At 43.7% G+C, this 16,678-nt stretch overlaps 1 protein-coding gene across 1 annotated transcript; it reads right to left on the bottom strand.

The window, feature by feature from the left end:
- Positions 1-9,009: 9,009 nt before the first annotated feature.
- Positions 9,010-14,094, bottom strand: LOC125516307. Its single transcript, XM_048681791.1, has 4 exons — positions 13,747-14,094; positions 13,137-13,265; positions 9,681-12,610; positions 9,010-9,508 (listed from the first exon to the last, which is right to left on the bottom strand). The coding sequence occupies exons 2-4, from the start codon at positions 13,146-13,148 to the stop codon at positions 9,505-9,507; spliced, it is 2,946 nt and encodes a 981-aa protein (XP_048537748.1). The 5' UTR covers positions 13,149-13,265; positions 13,747-14,094; the 3' UTR covers positions 9,010-9,504.
- Positions 14,095-16,678: the final 2,584 nt, after the last annotated feature.

The following is a 16,678-nucleotide window of genomic DNA, read 5'->3' on the forward strand; positions in this document are numbered from 1 at the left end:
TGTGCTTCTATGGCTGCCAAACGGATTGACTCCATCGGTGCTCGCGCCCAGCACGATGTTCCTTGGATCGTTCCCAAATTCTGGGTCTCCGAAGTTCAACGCTTGCCACTGGCTCGCATCCTTAGGGTGACTCAGCATCTTGTCTTTTTTATCTATCTCCGGATCATTTGCGTCATATTCTCGCTTCTTCTCCTCCCTATCCGCGTGCCAACGCAGGAGCTTTGCTACCTTAGGGTCCGCAAAATACCGCTGCAGACGAGGAGTGATCGGAAAGTACCACACCACTTTTCGAGGAGCTTTCTTCCTCTTCTTGTATCGAGTGACGCCGCACACCAGACATATGGTAGACTCCGCGTGCTCGTCCCGATAAATGATGCAATTGTTCATGCACACATGGTATTTCACGTGCGGTAAATCCAAAGGACACACGATTTTCTTCGCCTCCTCCAAACTGGTCGGGCACTTGTTCCCCTTGGGAAGACGTTCGTGCCAGAATGACATGTTCTCGTCGAAGCATGCGTCGGTCATTTTGTGTTTTACCTTCATCTCCAGAGCCATGAGCGTTACTTTCAGGCGGTATCCTCGGGCCTGCATCCTTCATACAATGGAGTAACCGCGTCTAACTCAAGTTGATCCATCTTGGCTTTCTCTCGGGCGGCAGCTCTTGCGTTATCCGTCTGCTTGAGAAGCAGCTCTTGAATATGAGGGTCCTGCACCCAGCCCATCGATGGTCCAGCGTCGTCTGCTCCGCCGGCATCATCATCTTCATGATCATGCCCGTCGACTGCTCCGGCATCTTCCTCATCATCATGTCCTGCATCTTCTACATGATGACTGTGTACAACATCACCGTCGTGATCATCTCCTCGGGATTCTTCGTCTTCTCGCCCGCCCGAGCCGCGGTGGTTGTATTGCTGCCCTTCCTCATTTCTTGCCCGGCCCCCATGGACGACTTCGTAGTCATCTTCATCACCTTGCCACTGATAGCCATCCATGAAACCACGCAAGAGCAAGTGGTCCCGCACCTGCCCGGATTCCGGGTCCGCAATAAGGCTCTTCAGCTTGCATCTTCGACACGGACATCTTATCTCCGTCTCGTTCTTTTGAAGCATCTCGGCCTTCGCGGACCTCAAAAACCTATTCACGATGCCTTCGGTCATCATGCGGACCATGGTCGCCTGCGAGGTAGAGCAAAACGATATTTTAGAACCAAGAAAAAATTTGGCATGACTTTCCCTAAAAATAGGACCAAAAAGAATGCTTAATGCCAAAATTCTCGCCGAAACGGAAATGAATCAACATTCCGGCAAAATATTGGCAACTATCGAATTTCAAATACCGGTACACCTCCAAACACAAACACATATGCAACACCACAAACATATGCAACACCACGAACATACATAGATCTAGCTAGGCCATAAAAAGTGCATGTGCACATTGTTGTAGGGAGAACAACATAAATATAGCTTCCCCCTTACTTACCTATCAAAATAAGGTAATTTAACCACTTAAATTGAATGAATCTATGGTGGAAATGAGGTGAAAAAGAGGAGGCACCCGAGACAAGGAGGAGGTGGAGAGAATGAAGTGGGGAGAAAGTGAGTGTGGGTAGGAGAGGCTGTCCAAAATATCTTGTTGCTGCCCACTTACTAATGGCGCACCAACTCTAAATGCGCCATTAGTAATCCAGGTTACTAATGGTGCACCTCCTGGTGATGCGCCATTAGTAGTTTTGCAAAAAAAAAATAATTCTAATGGCGCACTGTCCCACAGTGCGCCATTACTAGTTTAAACTAGTAATGGCGCACGGTGGAACAGTGCGCCATTAGTAGTTTTGCAAAAAAGGGAATAAAAAATATAATAAAAAAACAACATTAGTGGCGCACTTTCCGGCTGGTGCGCCATTACTAGTTACCACTAGTAATGGCGCACTGTATCTGGATGCGCCATTAGTATGTTTGGACAAGCACACTAGTTAAAAAAAATTTGATACTAATGGCACACCCTGGGCCAGGTGCGCCATTAGTAGTTTCAACTCTAATGGCGTATCAGTAGGTGGTGCGCCATTAGTATATACTAATGGCGCACCGCTTGTCTGGTGCGTCATTAGTATCAATCCCATCTATAGGCCTTTTTCTAGTAGTGTGAAGCAAATTAACCAGCATTGCACCTCTTTTTTATTTTTTAATAACTTATTTGAACTCCGGACTTCTTCTGTTCCGTATGCAGCATTCAAAGCGACGTTATCAATTTCCAACATGTTCTGACATCATTTGTTGTTTTTCAGTCATTTACCTAATTGTTTAGAGAGCTAAATGACCGTGAAATTGAAAGTCACTACAAAATGAATTCTGAAAATGTTGAAATTTGCAATGGTATTATCATTTCACCCGTATAGCATGTGCAAAAGAGTAGAGAGGGTCACAAAAAAACTACTAAGAAATAAATAGAAGGAAATAAATAAAGCAAAAAAGAAAAAAACTATATAAAAAATTACTCAATAATAAATAAAAGAAAATAAATAATGCTGAAAATAAAAACTATATAAAAAATTACTCAAAAATAAATAAATAAAATAAATAATGCAGAAAAGAAAAAACTATATATAAAATTTGTTGGGGCGTTGCCCAGTGGGCCTGTCAAACCTAGGGTGTGCAAATGCAGGCCCAGAAGGGCCCGCAGACTCACAGGGCAGCGCGCCCTAGTTAGGCCCAGAAGCCTGCTATATAGAGAAGTTCGAAGGAGCAGGCGCGGCTGGGTTTATAAACCAGTGCGGCTGCCCTTCGCTCGGCGAGGTGGGACTAAACATTGTGCACCGCCGGTGGCAGCGCACAACCATTAGTACCGGTTGGTGACTGCAACTGATAGTAATGATTGGGCCTTTAGTACCGGTTCGTGGCACAAACCAGTATTAAAGGGCAATTTTCGCCAGGCCAAGGGGCGGGAAACGACCCCTTTAGTACCGGTTGGTGGCTCCAACCGGTACTAAAGACCCCTCCTATATATATGGCACTTACGAGAAATTCAGTTTCATCGACCACCACTTCTTCTCGATCCAACTTCGCCGCACCCGTCGCCCATCGCTCGCCGCCCCCGCCGCCCGTCGTCGCCGTCACCGCCATCGCCCCCGCCGCCCGTCGCCGCCGCCTCGCCCGCCGCCCGTCCCCGTCGCATCGCCCGCCGCCGCCCGTACGCCGCCGCCCCCCGCTCGTACACACACACACACACAGAGACAGACAGACACACACACACACACACGCACACACATTGTTTTTACTTATTTTCTATTTTCTGTTGTTTAGATTAATGTTACATAAATTATGTAGATAATAATGTTAGAATGTTAATGTTAGATGAATTACAAGGAAAAGATGTTAAATATTAATGTTAATTTTAGATGAATTAGCTAGATATTAATTAGGTATATATATATGAGATTTGAACTAGTTGAATTAATATAACTAGTTTATTTTTAGTATGAAAATTAATAGAACAAGTATATTTTTAGTAAGAAAATTTAGGTATATGAGATTTGATGATCTAATCAAAATATTACTATATAGAACTACCTACTTTATTTTAGTAAGAAATTAATAGAACTAGTTCATTTTTAGTAAATGCTTAGTTGAATTAATAGAACTAGTTTATTTAGTTGAATTAATAGAACTAGTAAGTGTTTAATGTTTCACCTATATATGGACATATGTTAGATATTAATGTTAAATGTTAGATGAATTAGATATAAATTATATGTTAGATATATATTTAATTTAGTTATATGAGATTTCATTATCTAATTAACATTTTATTATATAGAACTAGCTACCTTATTTTTAGTAAAAAATTAATAGAACTAGTTTAGTTGAATTAGTTGAATTAATTAGTTGAACTAGTTAGTTGAATTAGTTCAATTAATTAGGTATATTTTTCGTAAGTGCTTAGTTGAATTAGTTCAATTAATTAGTTGAACTAGTTAAATTAACAGAATTAGTTGAATTAATAGAACTAATAAGTGTTTAATGTTTCACCTATGAACATAGTAATATCGTCTGACGACGAACACGATTTTATTATGTGTGAATACTGCGAAGACCAGCGCGGCCTGTGCGGCAGAAATTTTCTAGTTAATGATAGACGCTTCAGCATCAACCTGGATGAGAACTTCGAAGTGGATACAGTAAGTCACAATGACAAGTCTTTTTTCGTAATTAAGCATGACTTATGCTTAATTTGCTTCAACTTTTAATTTTAATTTTTCACTATTCTACTAGCGTATCCCCTGCCATGCAAGAATTTTTGTCTTGGATAAGATAGGTTTCAGTCCTAACGAAACTATGGAGGTAAAAAGAGTTTACTTGAAGACCGAGCATGGTTATACCTTCAACGTCAAATTATACAATGCAGACACATACACCTATTTTGAATGCAAAACTTGGCAAGCACTATGCAAGGCTTATGCATTTGAGCCTGATATGATTATTACCTTTGATATTCGTCCGGAAGATGATATTGAAGGTAATAGAGACATCTGGGTCGATGTGCAGACGCCTCCAGTTCTATCATTATGTGAGTTTCTCAACCATATTTATGTCTTCGGTATGAGATTATTTGAACCAGTTGAATAATTAATAGATCTCAATTTATATTGACAGCTTACTTCCAATCAAGCAAACATGTCCGGCGCTTGGTAGACAGGACGGTCCACTGTCCCGGGGCTGAACTAAACTGCGAGGAGACAAGTCATTATGTTTCATGGCTTGATGATCTTGATGCTGTCAAGATAAATTTCTTTCCTGCACTTAGAAATGTTAGTACTCAAAACGTGCGACCAATAGTGTTCGTACTGAACTACGGTCACATATATTTAGGAAAGATGGTAAGATTTCTACTATTTCTTCTCAGTGCATCTTTTGCATACATTATTTTTTTAAACTAAACTTCATTGCTAAGTATGTTACTATACGATGTTCTTCAATAGGGACTTCCGATGAATGTTGTGTCTGATTGGATCGAGACTGAAGGTACCATGAATATTATTAGCTTACGGCCAAGATATCCTACAATGCACTTTAGTGCATTCAGGATTTCTAATAGCGAGGAATGCTTAATAGTAAAAGACTGGAGCAAAATTGTGAGCGATCACAGAGTGATTTGCTTTTGTGGTGTTATGAACGCTTATAATATCATTACCATGTTGAACTCGATGATATCTTTGCTATGAAAACCGTTGGTGATGATATATATGATGTAAGAGTTTTTATATTAATATGATGATGATGATGATGAGTTATTATATCATTTATGAAAGAAACTGCATATTAGTTTCAACTGGATGGATTCTAGCTAAGTGATCAAGTATATGCCATATCCATATTACCTCGATCACTTAATTAGGTGATAAAGTATATATAATATGGATATGACATATACTTGATGACTTATCTAGGATCCACGCATCCGGTCAAACTAATCTGCGGTACATTCACCAAATAATTTAACAACTCATTATAATGTAAAACAATCGCTAAATTAAATTGAAAACACAACATTAAAGTTAAAATAAAAAATAAAACCAAAACACACCCAAACATTTAGTACCGGTTGGTGTTCCAACCGGTACTAATGTCCTACGCGCCCACGAAGCTGACTCGTGCCACGTGGTTTCCCTTTAGCATCGGTTCGTGCTAAACCGGTACTAAGGGGGGGGGGGGGGCTTTAGTGTCCACAATTTAGTGCCGCTTACCGAACTGACACTAAAAGGCCTTACGAACCGGTGCTATTGCCCGGTTCTGTACTAGTGTTACAGTAAGGTAGGATGCTAATGGGGCAAATTGTGCCCCTACTACTACGTAGCGGAATGTGGTTGACACATCTGTTTGCAGCTCTAGAGAAATGTGCGACACAGATTCATATAAGAGCTGTGCTAGTGTACTACAAGGCTTCCTGCTCTTTAATGTAGTGTGAGGTTGACATGATATGCTTAGTTCTCCTACATAAATAAATAAATCAATCAAATAATGCTTCACGCATTGCTAGAAACTTTATGCGAAATGCAAACTACCCACAACAAAAAAGCAACCCCCCTGTACTCAGAGCCTGTTAACGAATCTTGATATGCACCATTAGTAGTACGTACATGGATGGTTAGGCATGCAGGTGCTACAAAAATATCAACTTCTCCTTGACCATGTAGTTTCCGTAGCGCCAACGAAACTCTGCAGCCAGGTCTAGCAAGCAATGTGCCTCTGATTTACTCCAGGTCTAGAAGGTGGAGCTCAAAGGGAGGGGGCAAATCGATTTCAGGTTTCTAGCAGTAGCATCTATCACCTTACCAAGAAACTAAACTAACGACGGATAACTGAAATGCAGAGCCAATGGAAACATGGAAGCTACAGCAGTGAGCAAGCAGAAGCAGGTACCCCGACTCGCAGCACAGGGTAGGAGGGATCCGCTCGGCCGGCGGCGCCGTCTTTGGCGGTGCTGCCGCTGCCGAGGGTTGGTTGCAGGGAAGCTGGACTCAGCGCCATCGGAGGAGATGCGAAGGAGCGGCGGAGTGCGTCGCCTCCGACGAGACGCGGAGGGGCGACCCCATGCCGGCAGCTCTGGACGGCGAGGCCGCCGGCGATATCTATCTTCAGGGGGAGAGGACACACGGACGAACCACCACCCTTCCGCGCACATAGGGCTAGTTTGGTTCAATACCTGGCAAAAAAAATTGCTAGCCTGGACCTTCCCTGAGACCTGCCTGAAAATTGTTTGGTTGGTGCCTGAAGAGTGAAATACTAGCCTGGCCTGGAGCTCCTGCCATAGTCATTAGCCTGACTGAAACATCAGGCACGATCGTTAGCCTGGACCAGGCGTTTTGCACCGGTCGCCTGGCTCGAGCCTGGGGTTCTAATGCTGCTTTTTTCTTGTGGGCCAGCAGCTATTTCTGACACGTAAATAATTGCTACACAGGGCTAGGGATGAAAATTGAGTGGAAAGTTTCCGCTTTTTCAGAGGAAAAATGGAAACGGAGAGAAAATGTGAAAACAAAAATGGAAATTTGCAAAATGGAAATGGAAATGGAATTTTTTATGCGGAAACGGAAACAAAAACGGAACGGTGTTTTCCAGTGAAACAGGCGTGGAATTTCCGTTTCTACTATAGGCCTATGGCTACTTTGTAGCCCAACTACCAAACAACACACAATGACACAATGAGTAGAATGAGCGGAATGGGTCATTTGAGGACTAACTTTTACTACCACACACGTACTCAATGGACCCTATATGGAATTGTCATGTACTACTACAATACTATCCTATGTTGCTATCACAACCATATTATTTTGCAGCCATGTTAACAATTTTATAAATTTGTTTGTTTTTTGTCTATATTTTTCTATGATTCAACGGGGTTTTAAGTTCTGGTCAAGGAACCGTTTTGTTTCCATGTCTGCTCTGTATTCGCTCCGTGTCTATTTCCGGTAGTATTTGTTTTCGTATTTGTTTCTGGGGTTTTTGTATTCGTTTTCGCTTTTGTAAAAAAAATGAAAATAAATATGATAGCACCCAGTTCCGTTCGTTTCCGCGCCGTTTTCATCCCTGCACAGGGCACATGACACGAACCAAACGCATAGCACTCAGGCAGGCCTGGCCAGGCAATAGTATTTTTCATGTCTCCAGGCCATGGCCAGGCTCCATTTTCTCCCAGGCATGAAGTCCATGCCTCAAACCAAACTAGCCCATAGTCAACGCCTGGCCCAGGAACAATGTTCTCATGGAAACCCCATCGGGCCCATTCGCAATTGCTACTTCTTTTCTACTCCCCTTTTCTTCGTTGGGCGACGCTATACGCGTCATCCGGCAGATAGCATAAAAACATCAAGCGCCTTCAGGACCGTTCGGTTGACAAAAAAAAACAGCTGTCGGATCTCCCCCAAACGTGCACGTCGCGAATTGCAACAAGCCGGTTGTTGCGTTGTTGGCTCTGCAACCGAGGCTTCGTTGCAAAACCACCCGAAGCATTGTTTTCTTTGTTTTTTGAGCTTAAAGCGTTATTTCCTTAAGTGTCATCTCTGCACTGTAGAAATTTATTTGCAACAGAGCTTGTGTTGCAAAAGTATTATTTTTCGTCTTTCACCTTTTTACAACATAGATAATGTTGCGGAAGGACTTCTACAACATTGATGGTGTCCGAGAATTATTGTTTTCGTCTCAAGATCTCTGCAACAGGAGCCTTGTTGTGCTCGGCCTTCTGCAACAAGATCATTGTTACAAGACCTTTTTGAATCATTTTTTTCTCCGGTCTCTGCAACAAGGAGGCCTTTTGTAACAAAGAGGCTTGCTGTCTCTAAACACGAGGCCACCGGCAACAAAGGACCTCCGGCCGGGCTCGCTCTGTGTCGGAGGTGGGGGGTTGCGAGCCCGTGTCAACCAGGGATGGCTGCGTCGTGGCCCCGGCCACGTCTAGGCTCGCCGGGCATGGCTCTTCCCTGCCAGCACCTGGACGGCTTCGACAACGACCGCGCGGGCAGGTTGTGGTGGTGGAATCCCCCCACTGCATCTGTAACAACGATGGCACCGCGCCGCGCCGCGCCACGCCTTCACTCTGGCGGGCATCCGCGCAATACTCCACGGCCCAACATCGCCTAATGATTTGGGAGAAGGTGGGCGTACGGGAGAGGAAGAATAACAGAATGAGATAAGGCTTGTGGGATGTGTGGCTGAAAGGGGGATGTGGCCGCTAGCGGTGTGCTCACTCCGCACTGCAGGATCAAGACGATCTGACGACGAAGGAGGCGATCGGCGCAAGTGAGTTATCAGTCAATTGAACAGAATCATTTCCCTAGGAAAAAAAGTAAGCATAATTCTCTGGGAACCTTCAGAACTCCGAGAACGCTTAATAGGCTCCCATCCAAATTGTCATCATCTTTCAGATCGGAACAAACAGAAGACATGGATATAGGTAGCGCTAGTGATAATGTTAACCTATAACCAAACCGTTGTGCACACCACACACACAAAACCATCACTATCATCATCACCATTCATGTTGCAAATTAGAAATTACAATCAGTTGATTATTCGAACCAGAACAAAACAACTCCACATACACAATAATCACCATCATCATTCAAGCTTACATATTACAGCCAGTCGATGGCCGACTGTACCACACCAAACACTCACACCCACACACAGAAGGAGCTCATGCTGCACTCGGATTTATTTTTGTCATTTGCTCGAAAGCAACCAGATGAACAGTGCTTTGATGGACCGAGCAAGGATGGCCAAATCAAATCAAACCAAAACCAAACCAAACCAAATCAAATGAAACTGCAAGGGGCGTCACCGCACTAAGGCAATGACGATGTAGGGAACACCACAAACCAATCAAGCAGCAAACAGGGCAAGCAACATATACACGGCAGGAAAGCTTCAGTTATGTAGGTCTGCATGATGACGCACATGCATTCAGGTTGGACGAGCCCGAAGGTTGATTCACGGGAGAGGTGAATTACCTGCGGCATAATAAACCAACATTTGGTAGGGATGATTAAACATATGGACTTCCAAAGGATACAGTAGATAAGTTGGTTTTTGTTCTAGAAAAGAGAAGCTAGTGATTTGTTCAGCACAAAATTAAGTTTATTTGCAGAGTAGGAGAGATGGAGTAATATGTGTGTAGCTCACCTGAGTATGGTGCCTCTGGGCAGCTCGGCCTTGTAGTACAGCGAGTGGCTTGGCTCGTAGAGGGAAGGGTGATGGTACTTATTCAACCCGTCCCACTCAAGGTTATCCCACCAGTCCTTCTCGCAGTCCACCTTGGGTGGCTTGGTGTCGCGGCCGACGGACGGCAGACGCCTAAGGCTCCAACAGCCTCGGATCTTGACGGTCTCGAGTATAGGCGCCCACATCCTGCACCCATATATGTGCTGCAGCTTGGGGACCTCATGCAGGTGGATGCTCCTCAGATAGGGAAATTCTATAATTGTATCCTGTTTTTGGCGCCCAGGGGCCAAAGGGAAGACCTCCCTTAGATCATCACAGTACACTATCTCGAGGGTCTGCAAATAACTACAGAAGAACCTCCCTGAATTTCGGCTGGCCAAGGTGAACACGTGTAAGAGCCTGGGACAGCAGTCCAGGTGCAAGAACTCCAGGCTACAAAAGGTCAGAATTGACGTAGTAAATGTCTCTGCCGTCAGAAGCTGGGACAACCATAATGTCTCCAGACGCCTAAAGCTGGACGCACCATTGCCCTGCCCAATATTGAAGACCGTGTGTAGCTTGGGGCACCTCTCGACTCGGCACCATCTTAGACTCTGCCATCCTGATCCGTCGAGAGGTGGAGGGATATTGGTGATGGACAAGTTATCATAGGCATGCACAGATGTACTCTGCTTGCATATAAAACCAGGCAATAATAAAGCACTAGTGCTAGCACTTGGTGCATCCTCCAAAAGTTTGTTGCCCTGTCCATGAATGATCTTTATCATACATGTCTTTGGTTCATCCCAAAGAAATATCTTAGGGCAGTCCCACATCACCATCACTCCAACTGGGCCACCATCCTTCAAGACATATCCATACATGGAGTCCACCATAGTCCTTGTGTGCGGTTGGACTTGCAGTAGTTTGTGGCTGCTTGTTCCTTGGATGTTGCAACCACCAACAGTAGCTGCAGGAAAGATATCAATATGTACGGATGTGGCCCTTAAAAATTCTCTTACAGGAGAAAGCGACCTCAGGAGCCTTGTATCCATAAGAGAAATCCGCCATCCACTGTTAAACTTTTCTTCTTTCTGCTGTTGGAGGGCTTGATCGCTAAGGGGATGTGCATGTGATGCTTCACCTCCGTCAGCTGATGCTGATATTGAGGTGGTGTCAAGATGCAGCAAACCAGACCACCCTTTCCCTTCAAATGTCTTAGGCCACAATATTGCACGGAGCTTCTCGCAGCCTAGCAGGATGATCTGCTTGGGGAGTGAGGTGGCTACCACTTCCCTGAAGTTGAGTGTTTTCACTCCTGTGCCCGAGAGGTCCAGCTCTTCAAGACTCCCCAACGATCCTTTCAAGAATATGTTCTTCAATTCTTTGCAGTCCCTAAAAGAGATGATTTTTAACCCACCACAGGCACCAATAATGACAGTATCAAGGTTAATGTTGCTTGCTGAGCCAGATAAGCTTCTCATGTAACCACTGACCATATTCCGTGAAAAATCAAGAAGCTCCATGCTTTCCATATCTGAGAACACATTGGTGTCGGACCAGCAGGTGGACTTTGTTAACCGGAGCTTGCGAATGTTACGCAACCGTCCTTGTAAATGGCTAAAGTCCCAGTTTTTGGCTCCCATCACATTTAGCTCCCTGAGTTGGGTCATGAGATCCATCATCCGTGCAGACAAGATCCAATCACAATCTGTGTAGCGCAGGTCAAGCACCCATAAGCTTTGGAAGCATGACCACAACTTTGGGGTGTCCTCCTCTTCCAATTGCGCCTCATCTCTCTTTCCTAGGTTTTGACAGTGGTCAAGCCATAAAAATCTAAGGCTGTGGCAGCAGAGAAATGGAGGTGATGAAAAGCTAAAGCTACATCTTGAGAGTTTCATCACGCCAAGCTTGTCAAAATGCTGGAACATTCTGTTAGGAACGACTCCATCAGGGACCAGCACAAATCCATGAGCTGGTGATGCCCAGTGTGGTACGCACTCAGCATACCATAGAAAGCGAGAGGGAAATTCATTGTCGCGGTAGTCCATATTCCATCGGATATCACCTTGCAGTCTCTCACCAACTTGCCATGCTTCAGCAATGTCTGTGGCTTTCTGTATGATTCCATCACATATCCAATAGTTGCATGCATGGGTAGCCAAATCATACTCGCTGTCGACATAATGGCGGCTGGTGCAATGTATTGTCAACATATACAAGAAGCACTGAACAAGTATTTCAGGATCAACACCACTCTTATATGCAACTAGTGTAGCCTCTTTGCGCAGTAGATAGTACCAGAGATCTTGTGGGTTTTTCTCGTAGCATGAAGCTGAGAGAAGAACATTTGTTATATCCTTCTTGATGGCCTTGTCTTTCATATTGGGGTCCATCCGAAACCTCCCTTGGAAGGTCCATATCACCTTGTTGGTCAAATATTCATATACAGGAAGACCAAGGCTAGATATGTCAATCTCCTCGTTGCTTCCATTGTGAAGAACCAGCAAAAACCTGCTGCCCTGTATGCTCCTCTGGATCTCTATTGCGACCTCTGCTATCCCAGCCCGAGATTGCTGATCAGTAATACCATTGAAATCATCCTCCTCGTCTTGCTTGCCAAACATCTGCATCACCTGATTGGGAAGCTTCAGCTGCTCTGCGATTTCCCTCTGAACTGCTCTTGTGCTCTCCCACTTAGAGCAGTCGATGTGGATGACTTGCTCAAACTGCAGTCCCCATTGCCATTTCTTTTCATTCGATGCGAGCTGTTGGGCTACGGCTTGCACGACCGCAGATGCCCCCAGCCCGTCCCAGCCATCAAAGTATATGACATTTTCTTTTCCTCTAGTATACTTGAGTTCATCGAGAATTCCTTCAACAGCCTCATCAATGGTGTTTGCCTTGATAACCTGCATGCATATGTGAAGCGGTGAGGACGGTGGCCACCAGTGCAAAGTAGCTACATACATAGTAGCAGTACTCCCTCCATTCCAAAATATAGTGCGCCCGCGCTTCCCGAGGTCCAACTTTGATCATAAATTTAACCAACGAGACCGACTGCAGCGGGAGAAAAAATTATATAGTTGAAAACTTCTTTTGAATACGAATTCGCTGGTATAACTTTTGCTCCCGCCGCAGTCGGTCTCATTGGATAAATTTATGGTCAAAGTTGAAGCACGGGAATAGAGGAAGCACTCTATTTTAGAACGGAGGTAGTATATATATGAAACAATATGTGATGGGCAAGGTTACGCAAGCGTGATGCAATTAATGAACAGAACTCCTGAGATATAGAACACTTTACAACAAAAGATTTACCACAATCGATGCACCCACGAGGGTACAATAACCCAAATATTTTGTAAACTAGCTCGAACGGGATAAGAAAGATAACATGCACAAGTGAACGAAAAGTGATGGTACATGTAAACATACTTCTGTACGCATGATGAATTGGCAAGATACTGCAATCTCTACCCTCTAGATTAATTCCATTTCCAGGTCATCATTGATCAGTCAGCTCACTAGAAGTCTCCAGCTGAATTCCTCGAGCTCGATTGATTCCTGTATACAAATGCAATGATATGCAAGCAAGATTAATAAAATAAAACTCAATGACCTAAAGGAGAGCATGCAAAAAATATAATTCTCGTGCTTCCACAAAATTTCAAAAAAATCACACGTGTATGTCATAGAGTACTGTGTGCAGCTGTTAAGTTTCATACAAATTTTTATATTTTTATGTGCAAAAAATAACAAAATTAGAGCACATAAATGTGCTTTTTAGCCTCTCATGACTGCTATTTTAGTTTGGACTGCATGTGAGATTTCACCAAAACTTTGCAAATACATAGGTTACTGTAATATCTACATGTGATTGTTAATGAAATTTTCTGAATCTTCGAAACTCACTTCTATTCTTTCAAAGTAAAGAGAGCACATTTGCTCAAGGGTAGAAAATCTATGTCCTGATAAAACCAGCATACATAGATACGAAGAAGCAGACAGGCTGATTGAATACAGGTGTAAGCTGAGCTTTACATACCTTGGTTATATTGAATAACTGGTACTATGCAGACTTGCAGAGAGTATGTAGCTAGGTAGAGACAGGGGCAACTAGAAGCTGGCTAGACTGGAGAGCGAAATCTGGACACACAACATGCTTCAACGGGGTCCTTGTGGTTACACACAAATGCCTTGGCTAGACAGAATAAAAGCAAGCAGTACTATTCCTTACCTTTTGCTTTGCCTTTTGTCTTTCCTTGAGGACTATCTTTTGCTTTCACTAAAGACAGAAATCAATTCTACGCTTGTAGCTAGCTTAGCTGCAAGATTTAAAGATAAAGAATTCAAGGCCTGACCGGCCATTGTTTGATCTCGCTGCTAGCTAATCAAACAACTTTTGTGTAACTTGCATTGAAAAGAATGTGGTGCAAGTTAGATTCAAGGGTGCGGCTAATATCACTAATCCTATTTTACTATTTAGCTTCATCTGCTACACAGATTCCTATACAAGTACTACTCACAAGGATTGCAGTTTTCTATTCGAATGTAATGTGAGAGGCTGAAATGCTTACTTAACTTTGCTACATAATAAATCAGAAAAATGCTTCCTACACTGCTACAAACTTTTAAGAAAGTTACCTGCATATAATATTGACACTATCAAGAACTGTCAAGGCACACTCCGAAATGTACTAAATATCATAGTTTTAAATAGCCGGCTATAGCTGTTTGAGGGTGTTGCCGCTAAATGATTTCATGTACAATTTGGCGCTATAGCCCGCTATAGCCTAGCTATAGCTGTTTTTAAGGGTCGCCGCTAAATGCCATAGCCCGCTATTTAAAACATTGCTAAATATCGACATACAATTTTTGCGCCCTTCAGTGCATCTGTCAGATATGGTCAGAAATATCACATTGTCAAGCTAAAACATAAGTAGCCTGTTGTACAGAAATATTGTAAAGCAAAAGAGCTACATGCTGCGAAGAAATATTTGGGCTGCTTCATGCTTATCAGTGTGCACAAATACCTTCAAGAGGCAGTATCCTTACCTTTTGCTTTCGTTTTTCTCTCACATTGGGATGATTACCTTACGCTTTGCTAAAGACGGAAATCAATCCTTTGCTTGTGTCCAGCTACCAGCAGGGTTGAAAGATAAAGATAAATGATTGCAAGACTGTCCCTTTACTATTGGATCCTCCTGCTAATTGAGCATCTTTTGTGTCTTTCAGGCCACCTGCCTGTCAAGTAGAGCATCCAGCTTTGGGTGTTAGATTGCATTGCAATTCAGTGAAGTAGGATTCTCGCTACTAGGAAAAGGCCTACTAATGACGCACCAGTTTTGCCTACTAATAGCGCATCACTGATGCGCCATTAGTATCACGCCACTAGTATTTATTACTAATGGCGCACCACTGGTGCGTCATTAGTATCTGGTATACTAATGGCGCACCACCCAGTGCGCCATTAGTATATAACACCATGCGCCATTAGTATGCCTCCCAGGGGCCATATTTAACCATGCGCCACCGAGGCACACTAATGGCACACTGCGGATGGATGCGCCATTAGTATACTTGGCATACTAATGGCGCACTGTTTGATGATGCGCCATTAGTATACTTTGGCATACTAATGGCGCACTCTGTAGTGATGCGTCATTAGTATGAATATTAGGTTTTTTTTACTTTTCTGATTTTTGCACAGGTTACAAAATATATTATTTGACAGAATATAGACAGTAGCACACAGCAACAGCAGATTCATCGAATACAATAGAAGATTAGTCTCCGAATACAATTCATCATATTAGTCTCCGAATTCAAAAGATCGAACAAAGATAAAACACTACAAGTCTCGAGACCGCGAGTATCGAGTTTGTCTTCACATTACAAGTCGATATCGATCATCTAAACTACCATCACATAGAAGAGAGCTGCGTCATCACGATGAGCATCATCGCGATGAAACTGGTCTTCATCCGGTTCCTCCAACGCTCCCTCCTCTCTCTCGCTAGATAGCGGGCGTATCTAGATTCCGCCTCCGCCCTAGTGGCGTACCCTTTGTAATTGTTACCGTTGAAACGGTGAACCTGTCTCCGACACTCCTCCCAGTCGTCGTAGACTCCGGAAACCTTACCCTTGTACACGACATACGACGACAACTCTATGCACAAGCCAAACAACAGACAATACATACATAAGCAATATATAAGTATGCAACAAAAGGATCGGAAGAGAAAAGCAAGACATTAATAGCACGATTCATGGTCCTACTAATAAATAGCATCAATTACATCTAAGTTGAACGACTGTCCAAACCAAAGAGACATACAATTCATTAAAGTTTAATTACAACATGAGCCAATCAATGTTTCAGAACTACACATCACTACTTTCGACTCGACTCATGGACAGGAGCGTGGATGAAGCCGCCGTCTGTCATGATGGTCATGAAATCGCGGGCATTGTCAGCCTGCATTTGTAGCATTCCGTCTATCTCAATGTTGGACGGTTGATATCTGAGGAAGAACTGCCCCGAGGTATGAAGGACATCTTGATGGATGATGTCCGTAAACTCCGACTGGATGCGAAAGAATTCTTGTCTGATGTCCGCGTCCTGGATTGCCGACAAGCTCGTGGCCCAATCTTTGAGATTATTTGGTAGCAGAAGGTGATGATGGTCCCTTACGATCGCCCGCATGTGATGGAGGGCGTAGTAGGCATCCTTCTGACCGCCAGGCGGTTGCTTGACGCAGCAGAACGTCGTATTGTGGGCGAACACGTGCTTGCCGTACTTACGAACTGCCCTGATGAAGGTGCCTCCAGATTTGGCGTAGCCGGGGAGAACATCATCAAGAACTTTCTTGATATTTGTGTAGTCTATCTTGGAGTTACGGTTCGGATCGAAATACGTGGCCATGGAATATTTGGGGCTTAGGAGGATGAGCGTGCAATGTGTGTCACTGCAGAAA

The sequence above is a fragment of the Triticum urartu genome, chromosome 6 (assembly GCF_003073215.2).
Source record: "Triticum urartu cultivar G1812 chromosome 6, Tu2.1, whole genome shotgun sequence".
NCBI classification, from domain to species: Eukaryota; Viridiplantae; Streptophyta; class Magnoliopsida; order Poales; family Poaceae; genus Triticum; species Triticum urartu.